Source organism: Anser brachyrhynchus, assembly GCF_964034855.1.
Source record: "Anser brachyrhynchus genome assembly, chromosome: 1".
NCBI classification, from domain to species: Eukaryota; Metazoa; Chordata; class Aves; order Anseriformes; family Anatidae; genus Anser; species Anser brachyrhynchus.
This window is the reverse complement of record NC_137694.1, coordinates 149,306,896-149,330,144: the sequence shown is the minus strand read 5'-3', so window position 1 is coordinate 149,330,144 and position 23,249 is coordinate 149,306,896. Positions and strand designations below refer to the sequence as shown.

The 23,249-nt window shown below is 39.4% G+C and overlaps 1 protein-coding gene across 3 annotated transcripts in view; it reads left to right on the top strand.

The window, feature by feature from the left end:
* The window catches only part of COL4A1 (collagen type IV alpha 1 chain), a gene marked incomplete at its 5' end in the record, with an annotated part of 129,074 nt that overhangs the window by 88,182 nt on the left and 17,643 nt on the right, over window positions 1-23,249 (top strand). For 2 of the 3 annotated variants that reach the window (XM_080605168.1, XM_080605170.1), the window contains 22 exons: window positions 819-914; window positions 1,866-1,949; window positions 2,658-2,728; window positions 7,290-7,481; window positions 8,306-8,474; window positions 8,853-8,945; window positions 9,044-9,148; window positions 10,618-10,715; window positions 10,941-11,091; window positions 11,419-11,532; window positions 11,930-12,097; window positions 12,677-12,766; window positions 13,434-13,586; window positions 15,884-15,982; window positions 16,075-16,164; window positions 17,091-17,230; window positions 18,110-18,236; window positions 18,342-18,422; window positions 19,166-19,264; window positions 19,778-19,828; window positions 21,377-21,562; window positions 22,252-22,385. In XM_080605168.1, coding sequence (XP_080461294.1) covers window positions 819-914; window positions 1,866-1,949; window positions 2,658-2,728; window positions 7,290-7,481; window positions 8,306-8,474; window positions 8,853-8,945; window positions 9,044-9,148; window positions 10,618-10,715; window positions 10,941-11,091; window positions 11,419-11,532; window positions 11,930-12,097; window positions 12,677-12,766; window positions 13,434-13,586; window positions 15,884-15,982; window positions 16,075-16,164; window positions 17,091-17,230; window positions 18,110-18,236; window positions 18,342-18,422; window positions 19,166-19,264; window positions 19,778-19,828; window positions 21,377-21,562; window positions 22,252-22,385 — 2,591 coding nt within the window. Of the gene's footprint in view, window positions 1-818; window positions 915-1,865; window positions 1,950-2,657; window positions 2,729-7,289; window positions 7,482-8,305; window positions 8,475-8,852; window positions 8,946-9,043; window positions 9,149-10,617; window positions 10,716-10,940; window positions 11,092-11,418; window positions 11,533-11,929; window positions 12,098-12,676; window positions 12,767-13,433; window positions 13,587-15,883; window positions 15,983-16,074; window positions 16,165-17,090; window positions 17,231-18,109; window positions 18,241-18,341; window positions 18,423-19,165; window positions 19,265-19,777; window positions 19,829-21,376; window positions 21,563-22,251; window positions 22,386-23,249 lie in introns of all 3 variants that reach the window. The other variant, XM_080605169.1, reaches the window with a different exon arrangement.

The following is a 23,249-nucleotide window of genomic DNA, read 5'->3' as shown; positions in this document are numbered from 1 at the left end:
ACATTATTCTCTATGGAATTCCTAAACCAAAAGTGTTTGCTAATGAATCAGTATAAAATTCAACACTTAGAACAGGTAATTAAATAGTGAAATCTCACCCCGCCCCTTAAAGTAATAAGAGCAATAAGAGCAAATCCTGTTTTTTAATAAAAAAATGTTTCATGTTTCTGTCACTGTGCCTTCCCCAGACCCTTCTTTAGCTTTCGTCAGATACAAAATGGGAGGAAAAAAAATCCCTTTGTGTTTAGCTGTTGTTTGCCAAACTTCACATAAACATTTTGACTCTTGACTTTGGCCAAAATGATTAGGTTGGAGCCTGTGCCATAACATCAAACAGAACAAGCACAATTTGTATTCCTACATTAAGTTTGCTGGGTGGTGTTATTTGTTAGCTATTTCAGTTCCTAGTACCTGTAGTTTCTTGTTTTCAGAAAGCTTTATTGGTGTGAAGAAGTTAAACAGATGTTAACAAGCTGCTTTTGACCTAGGAAGTTTCCAAAAACTCTAGGCTAGGTACAAAAAACTCTACATAAAAATATCTACATACAATAAAAATACGTTTTGTGTGAAAGTTATAAACTCGTTATAGCAGAGTCATCTTTTTTTCTGTAATTCTGGGGGTTTCTTAAGTAATATATCTGGAATCAGAATGCAGAATCTGAGTTTTTTTTCAGATTAAAACAAATAAATAGAAAAATGAAAGACTCTCCTGATGTACCACTACTCACAGATAAATTCAGCTAGGACATTCATAAATGCAACCCTGTGATAGAAACTTGGATTTGCCAGACAATAGCTCTGTTGCATTTCAATTGCAGATGGAATTGATCAATGCCAGCAGGGGCAACCTGGTGCACCAGGTATACCTGGACCTCCAGGGCAACATGGATTTCCAGGAGAGATGGGAGAGAAAGGTAATAATATTTAAAATGAAAGTGTGGTTGCTTTCTATTGCTTTGTACCCTGGGTCTTGGATATGTGAAGGTACTGAGCCAGTTAACTGGATCCAGAGAATTGGTACTTAACATTAGTTACGCTAACAGTTCATGGATGTGCAAGATGCTTCTTGGGTCTCTGGTGAATAAAAGAAGGATACTGTGTATTGAGTTGTGTGACACGAACTTCACTTACATTTCACTTCACTTAGGCATTGCTGGTAAGTGATAAAAGATGGGTGATTTCAGGAACGAAACAGTATCTGGGAATTAAAAAAGAGTTGAGTATAGACTAATTAAGCGTAAATTGAACTGTTCATGGCAATTTAAGATATGAATTCTGAGATGAAGAATTAAAGGGGAAGATGAGTTGGGAATAGAGATAGTTTATGAATCAGTACCTTGACTATAATTGAAACTAAAATTGCCACACCTGCAAGTAGTAATGTCAACTGTGTGGTTTAGCACTGTCAGCTAAATGGACATATACAAAAAATGAACGGCACTAATTTACACATCAGTTGATTCTTCCTAATCTCATTATGCTCACTTCTTTTTAAAACTGTAAATTACAGTGGCTGTGGAGTTTTTTCTTCTTCTACTTTAAACTTTTCATATCTTCTACACCCAGTGTATATTTCTCTTCTTTTTGATCCTCTTCAGCCTGGTTCCATCTAACCCTCCTATTAAATACTGTCTGTAGAATAATATATAAGTTGACTTTAATGCCATTCCTTTAAAAGTTTTATAGGCTTGAATATCAGTTTGCTGATAAATTCTCTTTGAAGCATATAGTTAGAAATAACACATTTATTTATATTCCTTCAACATGAAGTGTATTAAATTGACATTTACCACTGGATTCCACCTGATTGCAGCTCTCTTAAATCTTGTCATTTTTATTCATTACTTTTTTTTTTTTTTCTTCAGGTGAAAAAGGAGAAACCTGTACTTTATGTGATAAAGTAGGACCTCCTGGACTTCCAGGACCACAAGGACCACCAGGTCCAGCAGGTAAAAAAAAATTAACTACCTGAGAATTAACTGCTATGGCTAAAACCTAGAAATACAGTGTATATTATGTGATTAATTATTTTTTCTCCCACTAATAAAATTGCTTGTGAAACTAATGAAAAAAAGATAGAATATTCTTATTTTTGGCCTGATTCCTAATTCCCACTGAAATTGACAAGGAAGCAGAAATAGGCCACAGTGGAGTATCTTTGCAAACTGTAGACCGAATTGTGAAAGTGAAAAAAAGTGTGGGAAGCATTTGCCCTACATGCTCAGGCTTGGCAGTAGCTCATACATATGTTCCCAATCCTAGGATCAAATTGTGTGACCCAAAAGAAATGATTTGTCTGCTGCCATGTCAGAGAATTGCCACATGCAAACACTGATAATATTCTCAATGTTTTTTCCAGTAGTTGTGAAGAAAAATGAACATGTTTTAGGTAGTTTGAAGATTGCAAAGTCTACATGATAGATCTAAGTTATAAGGTGAATTAATTCCAAAGTCAAATGCCTCATCAACTTCTGAGCTTGCGAATGCAGACACAGGGAGCACACGAGCACATGAATACAGACATCTTCACTGACTTTTTATTATATTAACTGGGGATAGAATTAAACAGTTTGTGAAGAATCACAAAGGCTTCACATACAATGATCTATTTTTAAACCATGTAATGAATAGAATTCTATTTTTCTGTCTCTGAAAAGGTTTTCCAGGACAATCAGGTTTCAAGGGTGACAGAGGCTTACCTGGACTTGATGGCCTTCCAGGGGTACCTGTAAGTAATGCCTTACCAGATATTGTGTGCTTATTTCCTGTTAGATGTGTGGTAAGAAAACATTCAGTGTGATTGTGTAATAGTTCTGATTAAAAATAGACCAACACAGTGATATAATAAAATTAAAGAACTGGCTATACTTAGTAAAATAAACTAGGAAGCAGTATTGTCTAGCTATGAGATGAAAAAAGAGCTGTTGGAAATGGGTTATATTGCCATGCTTACCCATCAGATGACCTCAGCAGTGGAGCTGGGTAAAAAGTAGGATTTTGCATGAAACAGATGCAGGTCTGCCCTGAACCTTGTGTAGCAAGGTATCTTTCCAGTAACTCTTCGTTTTGTGAACATAATATATTGAGAGAGAGATGCAGTGCCATCTAGTGTAATGTAAGCAGTTAGTCAATATTAGCAATCGGTATACTTCAGCAGTTTGTCTGAATTTTGGGAAATGTGTGCAGTGTATTCTATGAAATCTAATTTTCAGATATTTAGCAGGGAAGCCAAGTGGTTTTCAAGAAATAAAGAAGGTCTGTGAAAGCATCCTGATGATGGGATCACTTGAAAATTATGTTGATGCAGCATAACACAGCTCTCACTAAGGCTGGATATCAGAAGCAGAAAAGCCTTAATTATAGCACATGCTTAAAATGACAACACAATCACTCCTAGATGAACACTGTACTAGCACAACTACATTTGATCTTGTCAGAGTTCACTTGAGTGTCCCTGCATACACCGTGGTAGGCTGCGAAGACTGACATTAGCACACATGTTCCTGTAGCATAATGTGGATTTTGACACCATAGAATCATAGACTCATGGAATCCTAGAATGGCTTGGGTCCGAAGGAACCTTAAAGACCACCTTGTTCCAACCCTCCTCCTGTGGACAAGGATGTCACCCACTAGGTCAGGTTGCCCAGGACCCCATCCAACCTGGCCTTGAACACTTCCAGGGATGGGGCATCCACAGCTTCTTTGGGCAAGCTGTGCCAGTGCCTCACCACCCTTGGAGTAAAGAATTTCCTCCTAACATCTAATCTAAACCTCTCCTCTTTTAGTTTAAAACTGTTCCTCTTGTCTTACCACTATCTGCCCATGTAAAAACTCACACTCCATCTATTTTATAAGCCTCTTTAAGTACTGGAAGGCCACAATGAGGTCTCCCTGGAGCCTTCTCTTTTTCAGACTAAATCCCCGGCTCCCTCAGCCTTTCTTCTCAGGAGAGGTGCTTGAGCCTTCTGATCATGGCCCTCCTCTGGACTCATTCCAACAAGTTCATGTCTTTGTTTTGGGAGTCCCAGAGCTGGATGCAGCACTCCAAGTGGCCTCATGAGGGCAAAGTAGAGGAAGACAATCACCCCCCTCAGCCTGCAGGTGACTCCTCTGTTGATGCAGCCCAGGATACAGTTGGCCTTCTGGGTTGCAGGCACACACTGCTGGCTTATGTAAAGCTTTTTGTCCACCCAAGAACCCCCAAGTCCTTTCCCAGAGGGCTGCTCTCAATGAGCTCTTCTCCCAGTCTGTACCCAGGTCTCGCATTGCCCCGACCCATGGGCCCACTTCTCAAGCTTGTCCAGGTCCCTTTGGATGGCATCCCTTCCTTCTGTTGTATCAACTGCACCACTCAGCTTGGTGTCATCTGAAAACTTGCTGAGGGTGCACTTGATCCCACTGTCTATGTCATTGATAAAGATCTTAAACAGCACTGGCCCAAAACAAACCCCTGAGGGACCACACTTGTCACCAGCCTCCACCTGGATATTGAGCCATCGACTGCAACTCTTTGGGCATGGCCATCCAGACAATTCCTTATCCATCGAATGGTCCACCCTTCAAATCCATCTCTTTCCAATTTGGAGATGAAAATGTCATGGGGAACCATGCCAAAAGCCTTACAGAAGTCCAGGTAGATGACATCAGTCAGTCTTCCCTTGTGGACTGATGCAGTCACTGAATCATAGAAGGCCACTAGGTTGGTCAGGCACAATTTGCCCTTGGTGAAGTCACTCTGGCTGACTTGGATCACCTCCTTGTCCTGCACGTGCCTTGCCATTGCTTGCAGGAGGATCTTTTCCATGATCTTCCCAGGCACAGAGGTGAGGCTCACCAGTCTGTAGTTCCCCAGGTCCACCTGTCTACCCTTTTTAAAAATGGGAGTGATGTTTCCCTTTTTCCAGTCATCAGGGACTTCACCTTGACTGCCAGGACTTTTCAAATATGTTGAAGAGAGGCTTGGTAACTCCATCAGCTGGTTCCCTCAGGACCCTGGGATGCATGTCATCAGGCCCCATAGACTTGTGCCTGTTCAGTTTCATCAGGTGGTCTCAAACCTGCTCTTCACTTACAGTGGGAGGGACTTTGCACCCCCAGCCCTTGTCTGCATGTTCAGTGAAACAAAAGATGTGGGAAGCCTGACTGGCAGTGATGTCTGAGGCTAAGAGTACTCTGTTGAGTACCTCAGCCTTTTCCATGTCAGTTGTTACCAGTTCTCCCTTCTCATGTATCAGAGGAGGTACACTCTCCTTGGCCTTTCTTTTCTGACCGATGTACCTACAGAATCCCTACTTGTTATTCTTTGCCACTCTTGCCAAGTTCAGTTCCATTTGTGCCTCGGCTTTCCTGATCCCATCCCTACACATCTGAATGGGATCTGGACACAATTCCTAATGTAAGTAGAGTGACTTTGTCAGAGTCTTCCCAGCCTTTTTTTCCCCTAAAGCTGTTTTCTCCTTCCAGCTGAGCATTTCTGGCAACATAGCTTCTCAGTGGTGTTCATGTGTGCTAACTGTAACACACACTGGAATTATCCAAGCTCCTTCTACCACCAGCGGTGAGAGATAAGGCACCTTCAGAAGTTAGTCCAACCTACCTATATTAATTCCTTACTCAAGGAATCTATTTCTTGCCCTTGAGTATGAATAAAGCCTAGATACTTTAATTTAGGCAACAAAAGTTAGCTGGGATGGATTCCATTCTCTGTGTTTCCACTTTGATAAACAGGATGGTATTACTCAGTGACCAAACTTACTACAATATTAATGGGTCCCTGAAAGAAGGAGTGGAGAAAAATAGGAAAGAGAAAATATGAAAGAGACAAAAAATAAAAGACATCCTAACATATTTAAGCTTTTGTCATTTCCGGCATTTGTTCTCAGCACATTTTTGACACATCTTTACATTTTCCTTTTATTGCCTCTCAAGTTCTGATCATGTCTTTCATCAGATGAGGACTGGTTGTTCTTCTGAATATTTTTAAGCTTGCCTTGGTTTACAAAATTCAGACAGATGGTGATCCAGCGTACAGTTCAGTTTGGAAAAACTATTATATAGAGGCCATCTTTGCAAGCCTACATTGTTCCAATCCATTCCACAGTATCAGAGTCTGATTCAAGATCCACCAAAGCTAAAGGAACAGTGTTCTAGTTCAGGTTTAAGTGGAAGGTACACTTAAACCATAAGCAGTGAATGTTGGCTGTGAAGTTTGTGCATTACTATCCTAGTCCTGATCCACCTGAAAATAGAGTAAACATTCCAATGAAAAAAGTTCATACAAGTCCTAGACAATATGTAGGGAAAAACTGGAATTCTGGATATCCTGTAGGTGTATTGTTATATAAAGGACTGCTTCCCTGGAAAGCTTAGAAAGCTTCCTCTGAACATGTGTATAGTATTCTATGCAGCAAGAGACAGTGGATGTTAATGGAACGAAATCAATGAATGTTGGTAATGATGTGAAATGTATACTTTAATTAGCTAAATGTCATAAATAAACTACACAGGGAGCTTTCAGTCTTCAGTTAGTGTTAGCTCTTGTGCAAATAACACTTGAATTTTATATAAGACAATGAATTGAATTTAATAGGCAGTCTATGTATTTAGTGAATGTTTCAGTTGATTTTAAAGTTTCTGAAAGAAGCAAAATCAGGAGTTTTGGACTTGTATAGGCAGTTTAAACCTGTAAGTTTGGCTATGCTTTTCTTTGCATAATGGAAGCATGCTCTTTTCCTGTATTAGTACTATTTCTAGTATTGTAAAGTATCCTGGAAATGTAGGATACAACCTTTGTTGCATTTTTGTCATAGAAATAGGGTCCACAGTGTTACAGAGTACGACTTTGGGGGCAGACATGTTAGCTCTGACAGGGCTTTTTCAAAAAGCCTAGATTACCTTGATGATAATATAATGTAAATATATGTAACTGAAGTTCAGTGTGTAGTATATTGAAAATTCAGAGTAGATTTTTGGTGCCAAGACCTACAGCTCTTGTGTAAATAGTGAAGGTTTATATTCACCATCTAAAATGACATACCTTTGGTATGATACAATGACAGCGTGGTCAAGAAAGAGAAATTTGCACTAATTCCTTATTTACACTGCTATATCCTGGAAACAACTCTCATTTGACCTCCTTGGTTGAAAACTTAATGGTTTATTTGATTTGGGTCTACTTTTTAATTTCCGAAGACCTGGGTTTTTTTTTGTTTGTTTGTTTTTGTTTTTTTTAATCAGTTGAAAGGTTGATAGGGCAAGTGATAACATTTCAATTTATGAAATTTCAGGGGCCCCCAGGTGCTCCAGGACTTATCGGCCACCCTGGGGCAAAAGGAGAACCAGGAGATTTTTCTTATGATTCTATCCTGAAAGGTGAAAAGGGAGATCCTGGTTTCCCAGGACAACCAGGTATTCCTGGAAGAGAAGGAACACCAGGAAAAGATGGATTGCCAGGTCCACAGGGTCCAAAAGGAGCATCGGTATGTGTTATTTCTTTATGTTTGCACTGTCCTGCCGAATGTTTCTGTATTTTTACATATTGTCCTACACTTGCTTTATGTTTATTGGCCTCATTCATTGTTCCACTTTTTTTTTTTTTTTTTTTACCTTGGGTAGTTCATTCCTCCTCAGAAGAGGACTCTGGTTTCTCTAGAACTAGTGAAGACTAGGGTCTTTCAACAACAGAGTATTTCAGTTTGATTTTGAATTCTCTCTGAACATGTCATGCAAATAAGTGATCCAACTCAGACGTATTCAGATTACAAGGCTTGCTGCTTTCAGGACTACAGCAAGGTTACTTCCCCCACATTGTGGGTGTGGACAATATTTTTTTTTCATTTCTCCCTTTCTCAAAGTTTTATAATGAGAACTGGTATGGATGATTTAACTCATATCTGAAGATGATTGAAGGAATGCAGTTGTCCAAGCAGAGATAATTAAGATGAGGTTCAACTCTGTTCTAGCAGACTTATCTTCTTGTGGAAACTAATGTTTCAAAGTCTTGCCCTGTTAGCGGGTTCAGCTGATGTGGATGTGGAGCTGGATCTGGAGCTCAGATTTGCTCCCAGATCCACAACTGGGAAAATAGCCTAAATGATCCAGTTACCTGCATTGCACATTAGGTATGATTTCCATGTACTTTTCTACATGGAACACAGTTCTACTTCCATTGAATTCAGTGATAAAGGTGTTACAGGTAGGTACCCTGTGCCAAATCCAAGTTACAATATATTCACACAGTTGGGAGGATGTGTTCTGTCTTGCCAATCATGCAAGAAGTACATTTATACTGTCTACAAATTAGGGTACAGCTGGCTTGAAAGGAGAACGTGGTCCCCCTGGCCAACCTGGATTCCCTGGAGTACGTGGTGAAAGAGGTTTTCCTGGCCCTCCTGGGATAGGCACTGCAGGGTTACCTGGTGACAAAGGAGACAGAGGCTTTGCTGGAACCCCAGGTTTACCAGGCCTTCCAGGTAATGCTATAGTATGCATTTTTTTTTAAGTCTCCTTTAAAGTGTCCTTTAAGGTGTTTCTAAGTGGAAATCAACTTAGCGGATCACTGGAATTTAATATGGAAAGAAAAAGACTAATTTAGATCAGTGTTTACTTTCAGCAGTTTACTTGCACATCTTTGAAGGCATTTTTCTTTCTTTTTTTTTCTATCAGGCCAAACAGGGTGGTTTAAAATTATCTTAAACCTAGTTCATTGTAGTTTTCTATGGATATTCTATAAAAAAACTTCATAAAAAGTCAGTTTTAATGGTGTGGAGGGTCTTAACACTGCTGGCAAGGTGAATGAAACTCCTGTTTAATTTCATCAATTTGGACTTAATACATCTTTACATTCATAGGGACAAAGGGTGAAGCAGGACGAACTATACCGCTCCCTGGACCTCCTGGGGCAGATGGCCTTCCTGGGCCACCTGGTTTCCCTGGACCCCAAGGTACAGTGTTCTGTTAATCTTTCTCTGATCATCTTAATGTTTCTGTTTCCCAGAAGTTAACACTGGTATTAACTTTTGTCTTGTTTTCACTCGCAAAGGTGACAAAGGGAATCCTGGGCTTCCAGGGATACCTGGCCTGCCAGGAGAAAAAGGTGCTGTTGGACAGCCAGGTATAGGGTTCCCTGGACCTCCGGGACCCAAAGGTAAGATAAAGTTATCCATCTAACAGAGCTGGTGTAACTGAAGTGTGGATGGAGGACTGCACTGTCATCCAGCCATGGCTGCACGAGGAGATCTGCAAGGTGTAGCAGAAGAACTTCCCTTGTGAAAGTCCACAGACACCACGATGAGGATACTTTCAAGGCACACCTGCTTTGTGCAGTCATGTGGTGCAGATACAGGCAATGCTACTGCCAGAACAGAAAGTGATATAGTGCATCCTGTGTTGCAGCAACTGAGGTTGCTGATAGATGAGATGGCCTTGCTGAAAGATGATTTAGGTTGGTGAAAGGTGATTTAGGTTGCTGAAAGATGATTTAGGTTGGTCAAAAAAACATGTTAACATAAGTATGACATTTTTGTACCAGAGCTCACAGGTCTGTGGTGTCCCAGGTGGATGGGAGTGTTTGGTCAAAATACCAGCAGATTCAGTAAAAGTTTAGGCTTCCCCACATGGCCATTGTCAGGGTGTACACATAGTTTAGAGTCTATAAGATCATACTCTTGTTTCAGATTTTTGAGAGATGTATTTTGTAATGCTAATGCTACTCATTCTGGACTAGATGACTGAGCTTTCAGCAGCCACTTCAACCGCCATTCTCTCTCTCTCACACACCATGAACTGGGAGGGTCAGATAGACTTTTAAAAAGAAAAGGGAAATCTTTACCTGTGAACACCTCTAGTTCTTCCAAATCTGACATGACACAAACCTGAACAGAAAAGTTCCATGGCATCTAGAAAAGGATTGCTAAATGCCAGCAAAAAAGGAACGACATATCCAAAGCTTTTTTTTCCAAGACTCTTCCTTGAATGCAGCTCTGACCCGTGACTTTCCAGGGGCTTAGCCTGAAAGCTGGATTTCCTACTCTTTGAGATCTTTGTGAAAGGAACTTCATCTCGGTTTAGTGAGCGTTATCTTTAAGTGATCTGCAGAATGTTGGCCATCTTCTTTCCTCCATTCCTGAGGGATGTTCCTTGGGCCTGCTGTGGTACAGGAACATGTGTGACCCTCAGGGAGATGTGTAGGACGTGTCACATTACATATACTGTACAAAAAGTGTCGATTCACCAAGATGGCTTTTGTTCTGTATCCCTCAGTCTTATGCCTCACACATTTAGTTACCCTCTCTGAAGAAGACTCTGGAAACACATCTTTGCAGGTAGAATATTTCTCAATGATGTGAACCCACAAGGCTATTAATTAAAGAGCAGTCACTCCATATTTGTTCCTTTTGGGTTTGAAGCTCAATGCTTAAATCTCTGTTGAGAACACTGACATTTGAGAGCTGCCATTTTTTTCTCTAGAAATTTGATAAAAGAGACTACACAGACCTTTTTGAACATGTTCCTCCAAGGATGTGAACAGTTCAGTTAGAGGTTTGAAGAAATGACAGGGGACATTTACAGGGACAGACAGCAATGATGTGAGTTTTGTTTTGTTTTGTTTTGTAGGTTTTCAAGGTCAGCCTGGCTCACCTGGTCTACCAGGGACTCCAGGAACCCCTGGCCTGGATGGTTTGCCAGGTACACCAGGTTTACAAGGTCAAAAAGTAAGTATCTGCTGCTGATACTGTTTTCTGTTACTTCATGTTAACAGGAATCTGAGAATCTGGGAAAAGATTCTGCTTTTTTCAAAAACTGCCCTTCATCTTATGTTTCCCACTGTATATGCAAAGGGACAAAGTAGATGAATGCTTTATGTTAACTCTGAATGGCTAATGTATGTGCAGCGTTCTTTCTGAGTGATTCCCAATCTGTTGTGTTTCTGTGGCTAGGGTGAACCTGGTGTGGGTCTCCCTGGCCCTAAAGGATTACCAGGCCCCCCAGGCCCAGCTGGCATCCCTGGAGAAAAGGGAAATCCAGGACTGCCTGGTTTACGTGGTGAGCAAGGATTCCCGGGCATACCTGGACAGCAAGGATTCAGAGGTAACATTGCTGAAAAAATAAAGATACACCTCTGTATTTATATTTCTTTTTTATAGTTTCTCCGCTGCAGAGGCAACAAAAAGCCTATTCACCATTTAAGTCCTACTGATAACTCAGGGCATTCTCTTTTCTCCTTTCCCTCTCCTCCCTTTCGCCTACCTCTACTGCTAGTAAATGGCAAGCAGCGAAAAACAACGGTTCCCCCAAGCCCAGGCAGAAGGTATTAGAGGCTGAAATGAGGTTTTGTTGGCCAGATATTTCCTAAGCATCTGTCTAGCATCTTTTGGAAACAAGATCTCAAAGACTCTTGTCTCTGTCTCCCCACAGGTGACCCCGGCCTCCCGGGACTGCAAGGCTTGCCAGGCCCCCCAGGTGCACCAGGGCTGGGCCCACAGGGATCGCCAGGGCCTGCTGGACAGCCAGGACCCCAGGGACCACCAGGTGGGAGAAAAATGCTCCCATGCTGGTGCTTGGAAGTGGATTTTTTGGCATAAACAGATGTTGGTGTTCATAAATTGCTCGTGACCTGCTTTGTGGGTGGGGTGCAGGAAGCATGGCAGCGTACCTCATCCATCTGGTCCAAACACAAGGCAAGGGCAGAGAAAATATCTGCCATTTTGTTCAGTTTCCTCAGGTTATTGTGGGTAATATGTACAGGATCGAGTCTGCACACAGGAAATGAGGAATATTTCTGCTCTCTTGACGTTACAAGAGAAACTGTCTTTGAGTCTTCTGCCACGTAATTTCTGAACCATGGGAGGACATTTTGGGGTATGCTTGTTAACTCTGTTTCCTTTGTTCTGCTAGGAACTAATTCTGTATCTTCTCTTTTTCCTAGGATTTCCTGGAATAAAAGGAGAAAGGGGCTTCCCTGGTATCCCGGGTCTAGATATGCCAGGACCAAAAGGCGATAAAGGTAGCCAGGGCCAGCCTGGAGTACCAGGGTCTGTGGGGTTACCTGGCCTGCCGGGTCCACAAGGGTCTGTTGGACTGAAAGGATCAGAAGGTAAACATGCTTACTGCTGGGAAAGTAATCTCCTTCCTTGGAAATTGGCATCTTTGACAGCTGTTTTATTAAGTCCTGGTAGCATGCCCCTTCACTCAATCAGGAATTGATCCTTCAAGGAACCTGAGCTTGAGGAAAACACATGGGCTGCTATCAGCAAAGCCACTCTGTGCATGTATAGCTTTAAACTCATACTGGAGTCTTTTGGTGGATCAAATCCAGCTATATGCAGGACTAGGCTTTAACCTGTAGTAATGGAAGATGATTATTCTGTGTAGTTTCAGTGATAGAGTGTGGTTTTAATAATGCCTTTGTTAATGACAGCATTGTTTACTGTAGTTGCAAGTTTTAAGAATCTGTCAAAAACCTATTACAAACCATGTTTTATTCTGTATTTCCTAACACAATTTTTACAGTTGTTTTCTCTGTCAGGCTATTTAGATTAGATCATCCTCTTTATCCCTTTTTTCCTTAAGTAGTGCAATTCCTGATATAATTGGGAGCAAAACATTCTACTTCTCATACTTCTTTACACCGCTTTCTTTATTTATGTTATTCACTCTACCACTTCGGTTTCAGGAGCCAAAGGAGAAATGGGAGTTATGGGAACTCCGGGACTGCCAGGGACTCCTGGACCAGTTGGAGATCGAGGGTTGCCTGGTGAAAAAGGTAAGGCAGGGACTTTCTTAAATTCTTCTCATACATTTTAAAATTGACGTTTTTCCCAACTGAAGACAAGTCTGGAAATAACCAAATATAGAGAGTATGCTTGGCCTAAAGGATGTTTTATGTCAAATAACTTCCCTCTAAGTTAGAAATAATGTAATCTAGAAAGCCGTATCCTAGGAGCAGTCGTATTTGGGCACTGAGCCAGGAGTTTTGGTCTGTTCTTCAACAACATAAGGGTTGGCTGGTTGAGAGCATGCTATAGATATTACTCCAAGAGAAACACTTTGTTTGAAGTTATAAATAGCCAGCAGGAAGGACTTAATTAAATCCTTCAAACAGTGCTCTATATTTAAACTCTTCAACTCATATTCCTATCGTTTTGAGAGGGTCTCAAGCTAATGTCTGTGAAGCAGGTAAACTTTTAAACTTTTAAACTTTTAAAAGATAAAAAAGATTAAAACTTTTAAAAGATACCAACTTTTTCGATAGTTATTATGAAGTCCTGGTATAGAAAAATCTGCATATGAGATAAAAGATGTGGGTATTCAAGAGCATGGTAGCCCATACCCAAAATTTAATAAATAGCTAACTTAATTTGTTCTTGTCTACTAAATCTTTTTGCAAAGTTTTATATGCCTCTGTAACATTCTGTGCTATTCCTTTATAGGTAGCCCAGGTTTCAAAGGGGTAGTTGGACCACAGGGTGATCCAGGCGTCAAAGGGGATAAAGGTGAAGCTGGTCTCCCAGGAGTACCTGGAAGCATGGATACCATGGACATGGTTAGTCTCAAAGGCCAAAAGGGAGATCCAGGAGAAAAAGGTAACTTTAATCTCTAACTAAAGTTAGAGCAACAGTACTTGGAGTTCTGTTGCATCTTAGTTTAGACATCAAGTTTTAAAACAAGATTAAAGATCTTTACACAACAAAAGCAGATATTTTTCTAGCATCCTCCAACTCCATAGAAACAAAGATCAATCACAGACTTAAAAGGTTTTGGTTGGATGGAAAAGGCTCAATTTGCTATTATAAAATCAGTTTTTACCTCGTTTCTCAGAAGACTCTCTGAAAAGAAAAAAAAAAAAAAACACCTTAAAATTAGAAACTAAAGCTTGCTAGAAGAGTAAAGCTTTCTTTCATGTAAAAAATATAGATTTCACTGTTTTCACCATGAAGACCAACTGATTCTGTAAGAAAAAGTGATCAGCCTTTTTTGGCGTACAAATGTTTCTTTGGGACCTGAGGAAGTTTCAGGAAAGACACATGTGAATGCCACTGATATTGAAAGATTAGCTTACATCAGACTGGAAACACCTGGAAATATACAGGAGAAAAGCAATCAGCTTTCTATTTAGAAATTTTAAAAATTATATTTTATATATTTAAAAATATATTTTATATATTTAAAAATATATTTTATATATTTTATTATTTGTCCTTTTTATTATGATATACCTTTTATTAAAAATCCCCATAAGAGATTTTGATAAATAACTATTTTTATTTTATTTTGGTAAATAAATGGTAACTGTTTTTTGTTAAAATAGAAGTGTAGAGCTGGAAGGGAGCTACTGGGATCATGTAGTCTGCCATTTCCCTCAACCAAATCCTTCAGCCTTTCCTTGTATATTGTGTTTTCTGAAATAATTATCATCCTTCTTACCCCTTCTGAATTCTCCCCAATTTGGCTGCATCCTTGCTACATTGCACTGTGCTGAAATAACTGAAGGACTCAGGCCCTGCTGGAATGAAATTTACCAGGGTTATGGACTGAGAGGAAGGGCAGGAGCAAGTGTGGAGTACACCTGCCTCTAAGCTGAGATGCAGCTTCTGACCACACTTGTGAATTTGTTGAAGCTCTCAGCCTGTAAGAATTCCATCTAGATTCCTTTCTCTCATTTGTGTCTGATCTTGATGTGGTGGTGTGAAAAGCCTTAAAACAAGGCTACATAGGTTGTTTTTCATTACCTCCTTTTCTGCTATTGATCTATAGGTTGGCTGGTTGATAGTTTTATTACCTTTCCAGAAATCAAAATCAGGCACAGTGGTTACATGCGTATAAAGAAGCCTGTGCTGATAGGTTCAACTGGTTAATTTCTTTTGTTTCTAACTTCTTCACCCCTCCAGCACTAATAATGCGCGCTTCCAAATTTGTATGTTCTACCTTTTCCTGACCCCACACAGTCTGCAGATTAGCCTGGCTCATGCAGCATGGAAGGGTAGACTCCAAACAGACCCCAGACTGCAACTTTCTGCTGTTGTTTGTCTCATCCTCTTTAACCCAGAGATAACTAGTACCAGTAGAGAAAAAATAATCTAGTTATATTCCGTAACTTTTCTCATCGGTTTGCTGCCTTCATCTCTCTAGTTATGAATATCACAGTAATGTTTTAAAAAACTTGTAACATACAAGCAAAAAATACAGTATTTTAATGAAAGATTGTCGGTAATGTTTAATAAAAAAGGTTGGGTTTGGACATCTTGAGATTTTTTTTAATAAATCCTCTTACTTAAAAGCATTCAGCTACCTATCTTCAGTAATGTATTGTCCAGCATCTAGATACAACACTAACAAAAAGGATTATAACCAGAAAGCTTGAACATTGCGGTTGGAGAAGAGGCATGCTGCAGAATAAGAGATGGAGCCTTCTGGAATGATGAAGTTGCTTTAATATTAAATAGAACTGAGGAAACAGAAAATTTCTGCCTGTGAACTGGTGGCTTGCATTTACCTACATAGACAGCAGAACAGTCAAATCAATCATTTTTGTCAACACCTGATATTGTCTGACACTTCAGAAATAACTCATTAATCTAACTCAAAGATAAGTGTTCATTTGCAAAACACTGAGTTTCTTTTAAAAATATAATTTGTCTTGTAATCTGTGCAGACACCTGCAACATTTTATCAGTTTGTAACCTTCCTTCAATGCTGGCTTGAGTGGAGGGTTGTTGCACAAGTTTGACTCTGCCCTACAATGTAGGAAGCTTGAATTCAGCCATTCCCTTGTTCAGCAGAGAGAAGCAACAGAGATAAATAAAGTAATTAGAAGGATCGTTACATGGCATTACAGTAAATTTTGGTAAAACTGATCAGTGTTTTTTTTCTTGTTGTCCAGGGGACCATGGACCAACAGGAGAAAAAGGGCTACGTGGAGAGTATGGAGAACCAGGAATTCCAGGAAAGGATGGTGAACCTGGTACTCCAGGACATCCAGGTATGTCTGAAGCTGGCAAAAGGACATAGTGTTAATCAGGTATTTTAAACCACAGTAACTATCTGGACTCTTAATTTCTCTGCTGTCTCTAGGACCAAAAGGCGATCAGGGCCCCCCAGGGTACCCAGGAGATCCAGGAATTCCAGGACAAAAAGGATCAGTTGGTGAAATGGGTTTGCCAGGTACTGATTGCTGCGATTTTTTATTATTTTTTTTTCTTCAAGTTAGTCTGGAGCATTGTGAAAGGCCTATCTAGAATATTAGGTGGTGTTGATCTACTAAATGATTGCAGTATTTGCAGTGCCTGAACTGTAGGCTTTGGGAACATTGCTTTTTCAATCTTATTATGATATACAAATAATTCACGTTAAATAGCTTCCTAACTTTCTACATGTGAGTCCTTTAGCCAAATGTAAAATGGTTATTTGTGCACCTCAAAGAAAGGACATGTCAGATTTGTGTTTTTGTTGCAGGCAGGCAGTTTTTCAAGTGATATCTGGCTGTCTGGCTGTCTCTGTCTTTGTCTCTGCCTCTGCCTCTGCTAGAGTGTGAAATCCTTTAGGCTTCTTGTGTATTTTCCCCCTTCTAAAAAGCTCTGTGAGTTCCAGTGCATTGCACATTATTGACAAACTGTAGTGCTCTGGGAAGAGTGTTGCTGTGGAGGGGAATGGAGAAGAACCTATATCTCAATAAGGGAACTTTGTCTCCATTCAGATGACCTTGTGCCTAATGCATTTAGGAAATCAAAGACAGAAGACTGAAGTGGGGGTGGGGACCAGAAAAAACTGCTACAGCAGAGTTCCTTTGTCACTGCTTGTCTTGTTAGACACTAATGAAATCAACATAAACTTTTAGTTAAATAGTATTTTTAGCAACAGTTCTGCTTACTATTAATCCAAGATTATAACCTTCTTTTATCAGGAGAGCTTATCTTCCCATAAAAAGACCCCTTTAGATGGTGAATCTCAAAAGTGAATTTATTAGCTATTGTAGTGAGTTGTATTGTTTTTCTAGCTCTAAGTAGCCAAGGCAACCCTGAAAAATCCTTGGCAACACTGCTAAGGTGCCACCAGCTCTGAAACACACGTTTTTCCTTTTCTTTTACTAGGAACACCTGGAGAAAAGGGTCTGCCTGGAGTACCAGGTTCACCAGGCACACCAGGGTTCCCTGGGCAAAAAGGTGAAAAAGGAGACAAAGGAGCAGCAGGTTTTCCTGGAATTGGCTTTCCAGGGTCTCCTGGTGAGAAGGTATTTACACCCCTGGGGATTTAATTGTCTTGTCTCTCCTGAGTACCTTATCTGAAAAGATGCCTTTGGCCTTTAAGCTATATAAGTTATATTTTCTATTATGCTCATTTAAATACTTGATGAGAAATTTGAATGGTGTGTATATGCACAGGTTTAGATGCATTCTGTTTGGTGGGACCATTGCGTTCAGCATTCTCATTTATTCTGTCTCTTCAGCATATACTAAATTTACATTGCTAGAAATGTGGCGGAGGGGAAGAACTTTTAAAAACATTAAGGAAATAAAGTGAAAAGGGCTTCTTGCAAACAGAGTAAATAGGTGTACTGAAATACAGTAAATACATTTTTAAGATATCGCTTTTTTCAGCTTCACAATAAAATGCTCAGATATGACTGAAAAGACAACTGTATTAATACTGTGTGTAAAGTTGATTTCACTTCTAATAGTATTCTGATAGGATTCTCGTTTGTTTCACATTGCTTTTCCTAGTTATACAGTGACACTAATCCTGAATTTATAAGTAAAAATAAAACTTAGTAACTTGGTAGCAAATTTACTGAAGATTTAGAAAAGAATTTTTTGAAGATGATTAAGTGTAGTAAGTTATGAGGCTAATTTGGAAAAGCCTTTGTAAAATCTATTGCAAAGATGCAGAGAAGACTGCTCATTTTCATATGTAGTTATTAAGCAATTGCTAAAAAGTCAATATTTCTGATAATGCTAAATTTAATCTTAAATTATTTTGTTTCTAAATGGAAAAAGAGTGAAATTCTTTATAAGTCCAAAAGATAAGAGGGGGTTACATATACCATTTGCAAATAGTAAAAGGTGTTTCAGAATTAATGTGTGGATTTTATAAAGTGTGCTGCTTCTTCTAGGGAGAACCTGGAAGAACGGGTAGTCCAGGTTTATCTGGAGACAAGGGTGAAAAGGGTAATATAGGAATGCCAGGAATACCGGGTGCCCCAGGTCCCAAAGGATCTCCTGGCATGGCAGGATTTCCAGGCAAGTGTTCTTGAGTTAATACAACAGAAAATGCAGTGCAAAAGTTATTGTCAAACTTACAGGTTCATATGGTGGATATTTCTGATGTCTTCTTGCTTTCTTTAGGGAGCCCTGGCCGCCATGGAGAAAAGGGTGAAAAAGGACTTCCTGGCTTAAGTGGCATCCCAGGTTTAAAAGGAGAACCAGGTACAAAAGACATATAAAATACTAAATGCTACTTAAAGTATTGTTTATCTCCAAGCAGTATCTCAAAGAAATAACATGGTCTACTCCCTTCATTCTGGCTCAGATGTTTCCTCTTACATTTGTTCATTCCATAAGTGAACAAAACACTATGCTGTTTCCCAGGTAAATCTGAGTCAGTGTAGTATAGGGATAGTACTTCTTTTGCACTGTTAGTAGAAGAGATATTACTACTTTCCACAAGACTGGTTATTACTATAGCAATTAGTTTTTATTGTTTTGAGTGTTGGTTTAAAGTTGGTCCATGGGCTTAAACCTGAATCACCACATTGAGCACCATTGCACAGATGTTAAAGAGAGAGTAGAGTAATTCCATTGTTGTCAGGACTATAACAACATTTTTGAACATGGAACCTCGTGTTCTTAGTTTACTGGCTGCAGGATACATCATCTCACTGGACATGGACCATGCTATTCACAACTACTTGCAGGAGTTTCTATGTTCTAAATTCACTGAGATCTGTGATAATTAACTATATGAAAATCTGTAGTACTTGAGCCCTGTCTCACACTAATTTAATTCAGAACTAAGCTCAGAGAGAAGTCACACTGCAGTCATTATGCAATAAATATTTGGTCTTTGTGGGAGCAGAAGAATAAGTTAAGCTTTTTATTAGAGAAAAGAAATGTCTAAAAAAAAAAAGTGATGATTCATAGTTGCAATGAATATGTTGATGATTTTTCAGGTGAACCTGGTGTTCCGGGTCCTGCTGGTTCCATTGGTCAGAAGGGTGAACCAGGTTATGATGGGATTCCAGGTGCTGCTGGTGCAAAGGGTGAACAAGGTACTGTGACTGTCACGTTACACTGATGTGGTACAAAAATGCACAGACAGACTACACAAGAGCAGCTGGGAGAAGGGCGTGCTGGTTTTGAGATACTTTAGACTGGAACTTTTACAAAATGAAGTTAGTACAGTGTCTTGCAAACTATGGATTATCATCCGTCTTTATAAAGTGGATGATATAGATAAGTAACTGTTTAATCAGTGTAATCATGAAAGAATTTCTTTCACAAAAGCTGGTAATATTTTAAAGAAAATATATGTTTTGGAATTAGTTTCATTTTGCAAGTTAGCTGGGAAATAATAGCTTGTCTTTCCTCAGTGTAGGATTTTCAATCATGAAGTACCCATTGTACTAGAAGCATTACCAATATGTAACAAAGACAGTCTCTGCCCTGAAGAACTTTTTTCTAAACCACTTAGATTTTATATTTGCTGAATGGAGTTTTGTTTGTTACAGTTTATATGTAACTGCAGTTCTGTCTTCTCATTTTTTGCTGCATTTATATTCCAGGTATTCCAGGTAGAGGACTTCCAGGATTTCCAGGTGCAAAGGGAGACAAAGGTAAAACACTTCTTTAAACAAGCAGCTAACCTCCCTTCCAACATACTACAAATATAATTCTGTCATTCAGACATACTTTCTACTTCATTATTTTACATGCTATACCTTTTCAGAGCAGGCAGAAACTCAGAGGCTCAAATACTAATTTCTGTTACAGTGGAAGCATCTTGGACATGAGTTAGATATGCCCTAAAATAGGTAATTATTCATAGTGTGGAATTTACTGCAAGCTGTGCTGTGATGAGGTAATATAAATAACTCCCATATTTGTGTGCTGTGCTTTTGATTCCAAGTATTTCTGTTTTCCTACTAATTTTATAAGAATCAAAGTCTAGTGAAGCTTTATGCACTAGATAGCTAAAGACAATAATTTTGTTGCCAAGATACTACAGTATTTTATTGTTTTTACCTGAGTCTGTTGTACAGCCCTGATGCAATCATATTCGTTGCTAAAATAGGTGTTCTTTGTAGCTCAGTGGAGCATGTCTAAACTATGCACAGGAGCATGGTGCAGAGGTGCCAAAAATAAGAGACCAAGTGTGGTCTTACTGAAAACTGTTATTACCTGGACTCAGGACTTACTAGCTTGAGTACAGGCACATAGCTATGACAATTTGAAGACCACTTTTGGTCTTCACAGATCTGTCACTACACTGTGAATGACTTGATTGGCTTGAGTCCATGCTTGTCCAAGGTGTCTGTATGCACCATGTTCCATTCTACCAGGTGAGTATGTCCTAGATACTAGACTGCAGTAGACACAAACTCACAGCTCAGTAAGGCAAGTAAAATGCTAGACTGTGAAACCACTTTTCCGACCCCACTCATCTCTTCCATTTTGTTAGCACAGCTCATTTAAAGAGAACTGGTCTTAGAGTAAATAGATATACAACTGACATCATTTGTGTTCCAGAAGTATTGTAGTTCCAAAAAGAAGTCCAGGATTTAAAGACCCTGTTCTGTTCAGGTGAAGAGCTGGGAAAGTGTTCTTTATACATTTTATTTCTCTTATAGATTAGCTAGTATAAAATATTTTTCTTCAATCATGATCAAAAATTCAACTAAATTGCAAATATTTACTATTTGTACAAGCTTGAAAATAAGTACTAAGTTTTCAAATCTAGATCTTAGTAAACAAATTATCTTTTTCTCCAAGAGCAAGTCTATGTGTGCTTACCTAAGCAAAACATCCATGACTTGCATATGACAATAATAATTGTAACAGAATAAGGATTTGAAGGCTTTGTTCCTTGTGGAAGGGCTGACAGAGATGTTCATCTGTTTTTATAGTGAATGAAAATAGCCCAATGATCAGTTTAGTTAACTAAAGATCTGTCAGTTAACCTACTCTTTACCCCTCACTTTATATCAGTAATATAAAGGATAACACACTTTTCCTGAAGTTTTGCATTTTAATGCAAATATATAAAGGTGAGGTCAATAATTTCTTAAGGAATAAAGCTTACAATGAGTGGACAATAAGGCAGAAGATTTCACTGATGGTAATCCTTTCTCTAATCAAGTTTTGGGGGTTGTTTCAAAACTTAGGTGCGAAAGGCGATGTGGGTTTCCCAGGATCCCCAGGAAGTCCGGGGATCCCAGGCCTAAAAGGAGAACCAGGATATGCCGGTCCACCAGGCCCTAAAGGCAACCAAGGTCTTCCTGGACTACCAGGAATTGCAATGGAGGGCCCTAAAGGAGACAGAGGACCCCAAGGCCAACCTGGCCTTCCAGGTAATTACTCTTCTTTGGTATTAATCTACGCTGTTAATCAATGCTAAACAGATTTATTAATAATATAATCAATATTGCATATGCTTGTTTCTCCTCCTCTCAGAGACCAGGCAAAAGCTGTCCTTCATAGGCAGCTTGGCATCATGTCCTGCAACAGACAGATATGATGTCCTCAGGCTGTTTGTTTTGACCAGAAGTCTTTCTGACATTGAAAACCTTGCCCTCCTATTTTCATGTGTTTTCCACTGAGCTTTATTTACTGTTGTGGGGCAGCCATGGCTGCATGTTCCTGTGTCCTGGAGTGTCAATGTGTTTAAAAATAGCTCAGTGTGGCCTTACTTTGGCAGGTGCTCTGTGCTAGTGGTTAATGAGGAGAGTAGAGCAGGGCTGAAGTAAGTCTCTAGCACATTCATACCTGAGAACATACAATACGTTTTTCAGCTCATATAAAACTCTCTATTTTCCATCAACTACAGACAAAATAAATGATAGATATCCAGTCATGTGGGTGGGTATTCGTATGCACCTCCCTGCAACAGATTCTCCTACATATTTTCTTGAAATGTTGTTGTGATAATTACTTCAATTATGCCCATCTGTAGTTAGAGCCAGCTCATCCACCTGCGGGTACTGCTTTTGTACAGAACAAATTTTGCCACTAAATACGTTCTTCCTCTTCTGGTTTATAGGTTTACCAGGCCCAATAGGGCCACCAGGGCCACCAGGTCTGAAAGGGGCCAAAGGAGAGCAGGGCAGCGAAGGCTGGCCTGGGACTCCTGGAGGTCCAGGAGTCAAAGGTGATCCGGGTTTCCAGGGTCTGCCGGTAAGTTACTTTCAGCACACTATCCAGATTTGTTGAAACCTGGTTCATGTAATTAATGGATATATTAATCATAGATATTTCTTCTTCAAAATCATGATACTTTATGCTCAAGGTGCCTTTGGACTTACTGCTGACAATGTAAAGTCAGTTTCAAAACATTTTAACTATCTCTTTGAAGGCTACGTACCAATGATCTAGTGAACTAGTGAGCTAGTGAACTTATTAGAAGAAATTTATAGATAATGAATGGCAACATACCATACCCAGAAAGTAATTTACAATGTATTAACAGTACAGGATGGCTGCAGTACATCCATAAATCCTGCAAATGTATTAGTAGTTAATTTTAAAGGTTGCTTATTTCAAAATAACTTGCCATCTGAAAATACCCAAACTGCTTGGTTATGATATGAAACCTTTCAAATAAAGTGCACTTTCTGTACTGTCAGTGATGAAATATAGCTGCTGATTTAGAAATACAAGCAGGAAGTGCTGTTAATACATTGTTGTCATATATTTTTCATTTTTCCTGATATAAAACAGTCCCTTTTCTTTGTATTAGGGAGAATTAAGTAAAATAGGGCAGGCACACAAAGTAGTTGGTACTCTATACTCTCTTTCTCAGAATGTCTGCCTTCTTTTTCCACACTAGAAAATACATTCTGTATTTTAACTTGTCATTTCCTCTGTCCTACTAAGAAAATAATAATAAAATTATGGAATAAGGGATAAGAAAGTAGGTAAGTTTGATTCAACAATTCCTAATGTACATAAGAAAGGAAGACTCAAGAAAAAGGTCCTGGTGAAAAAACAAGATACGGATAGCGGACTTAAAAGATCAGATTCTTGATAATGCAAAGATAT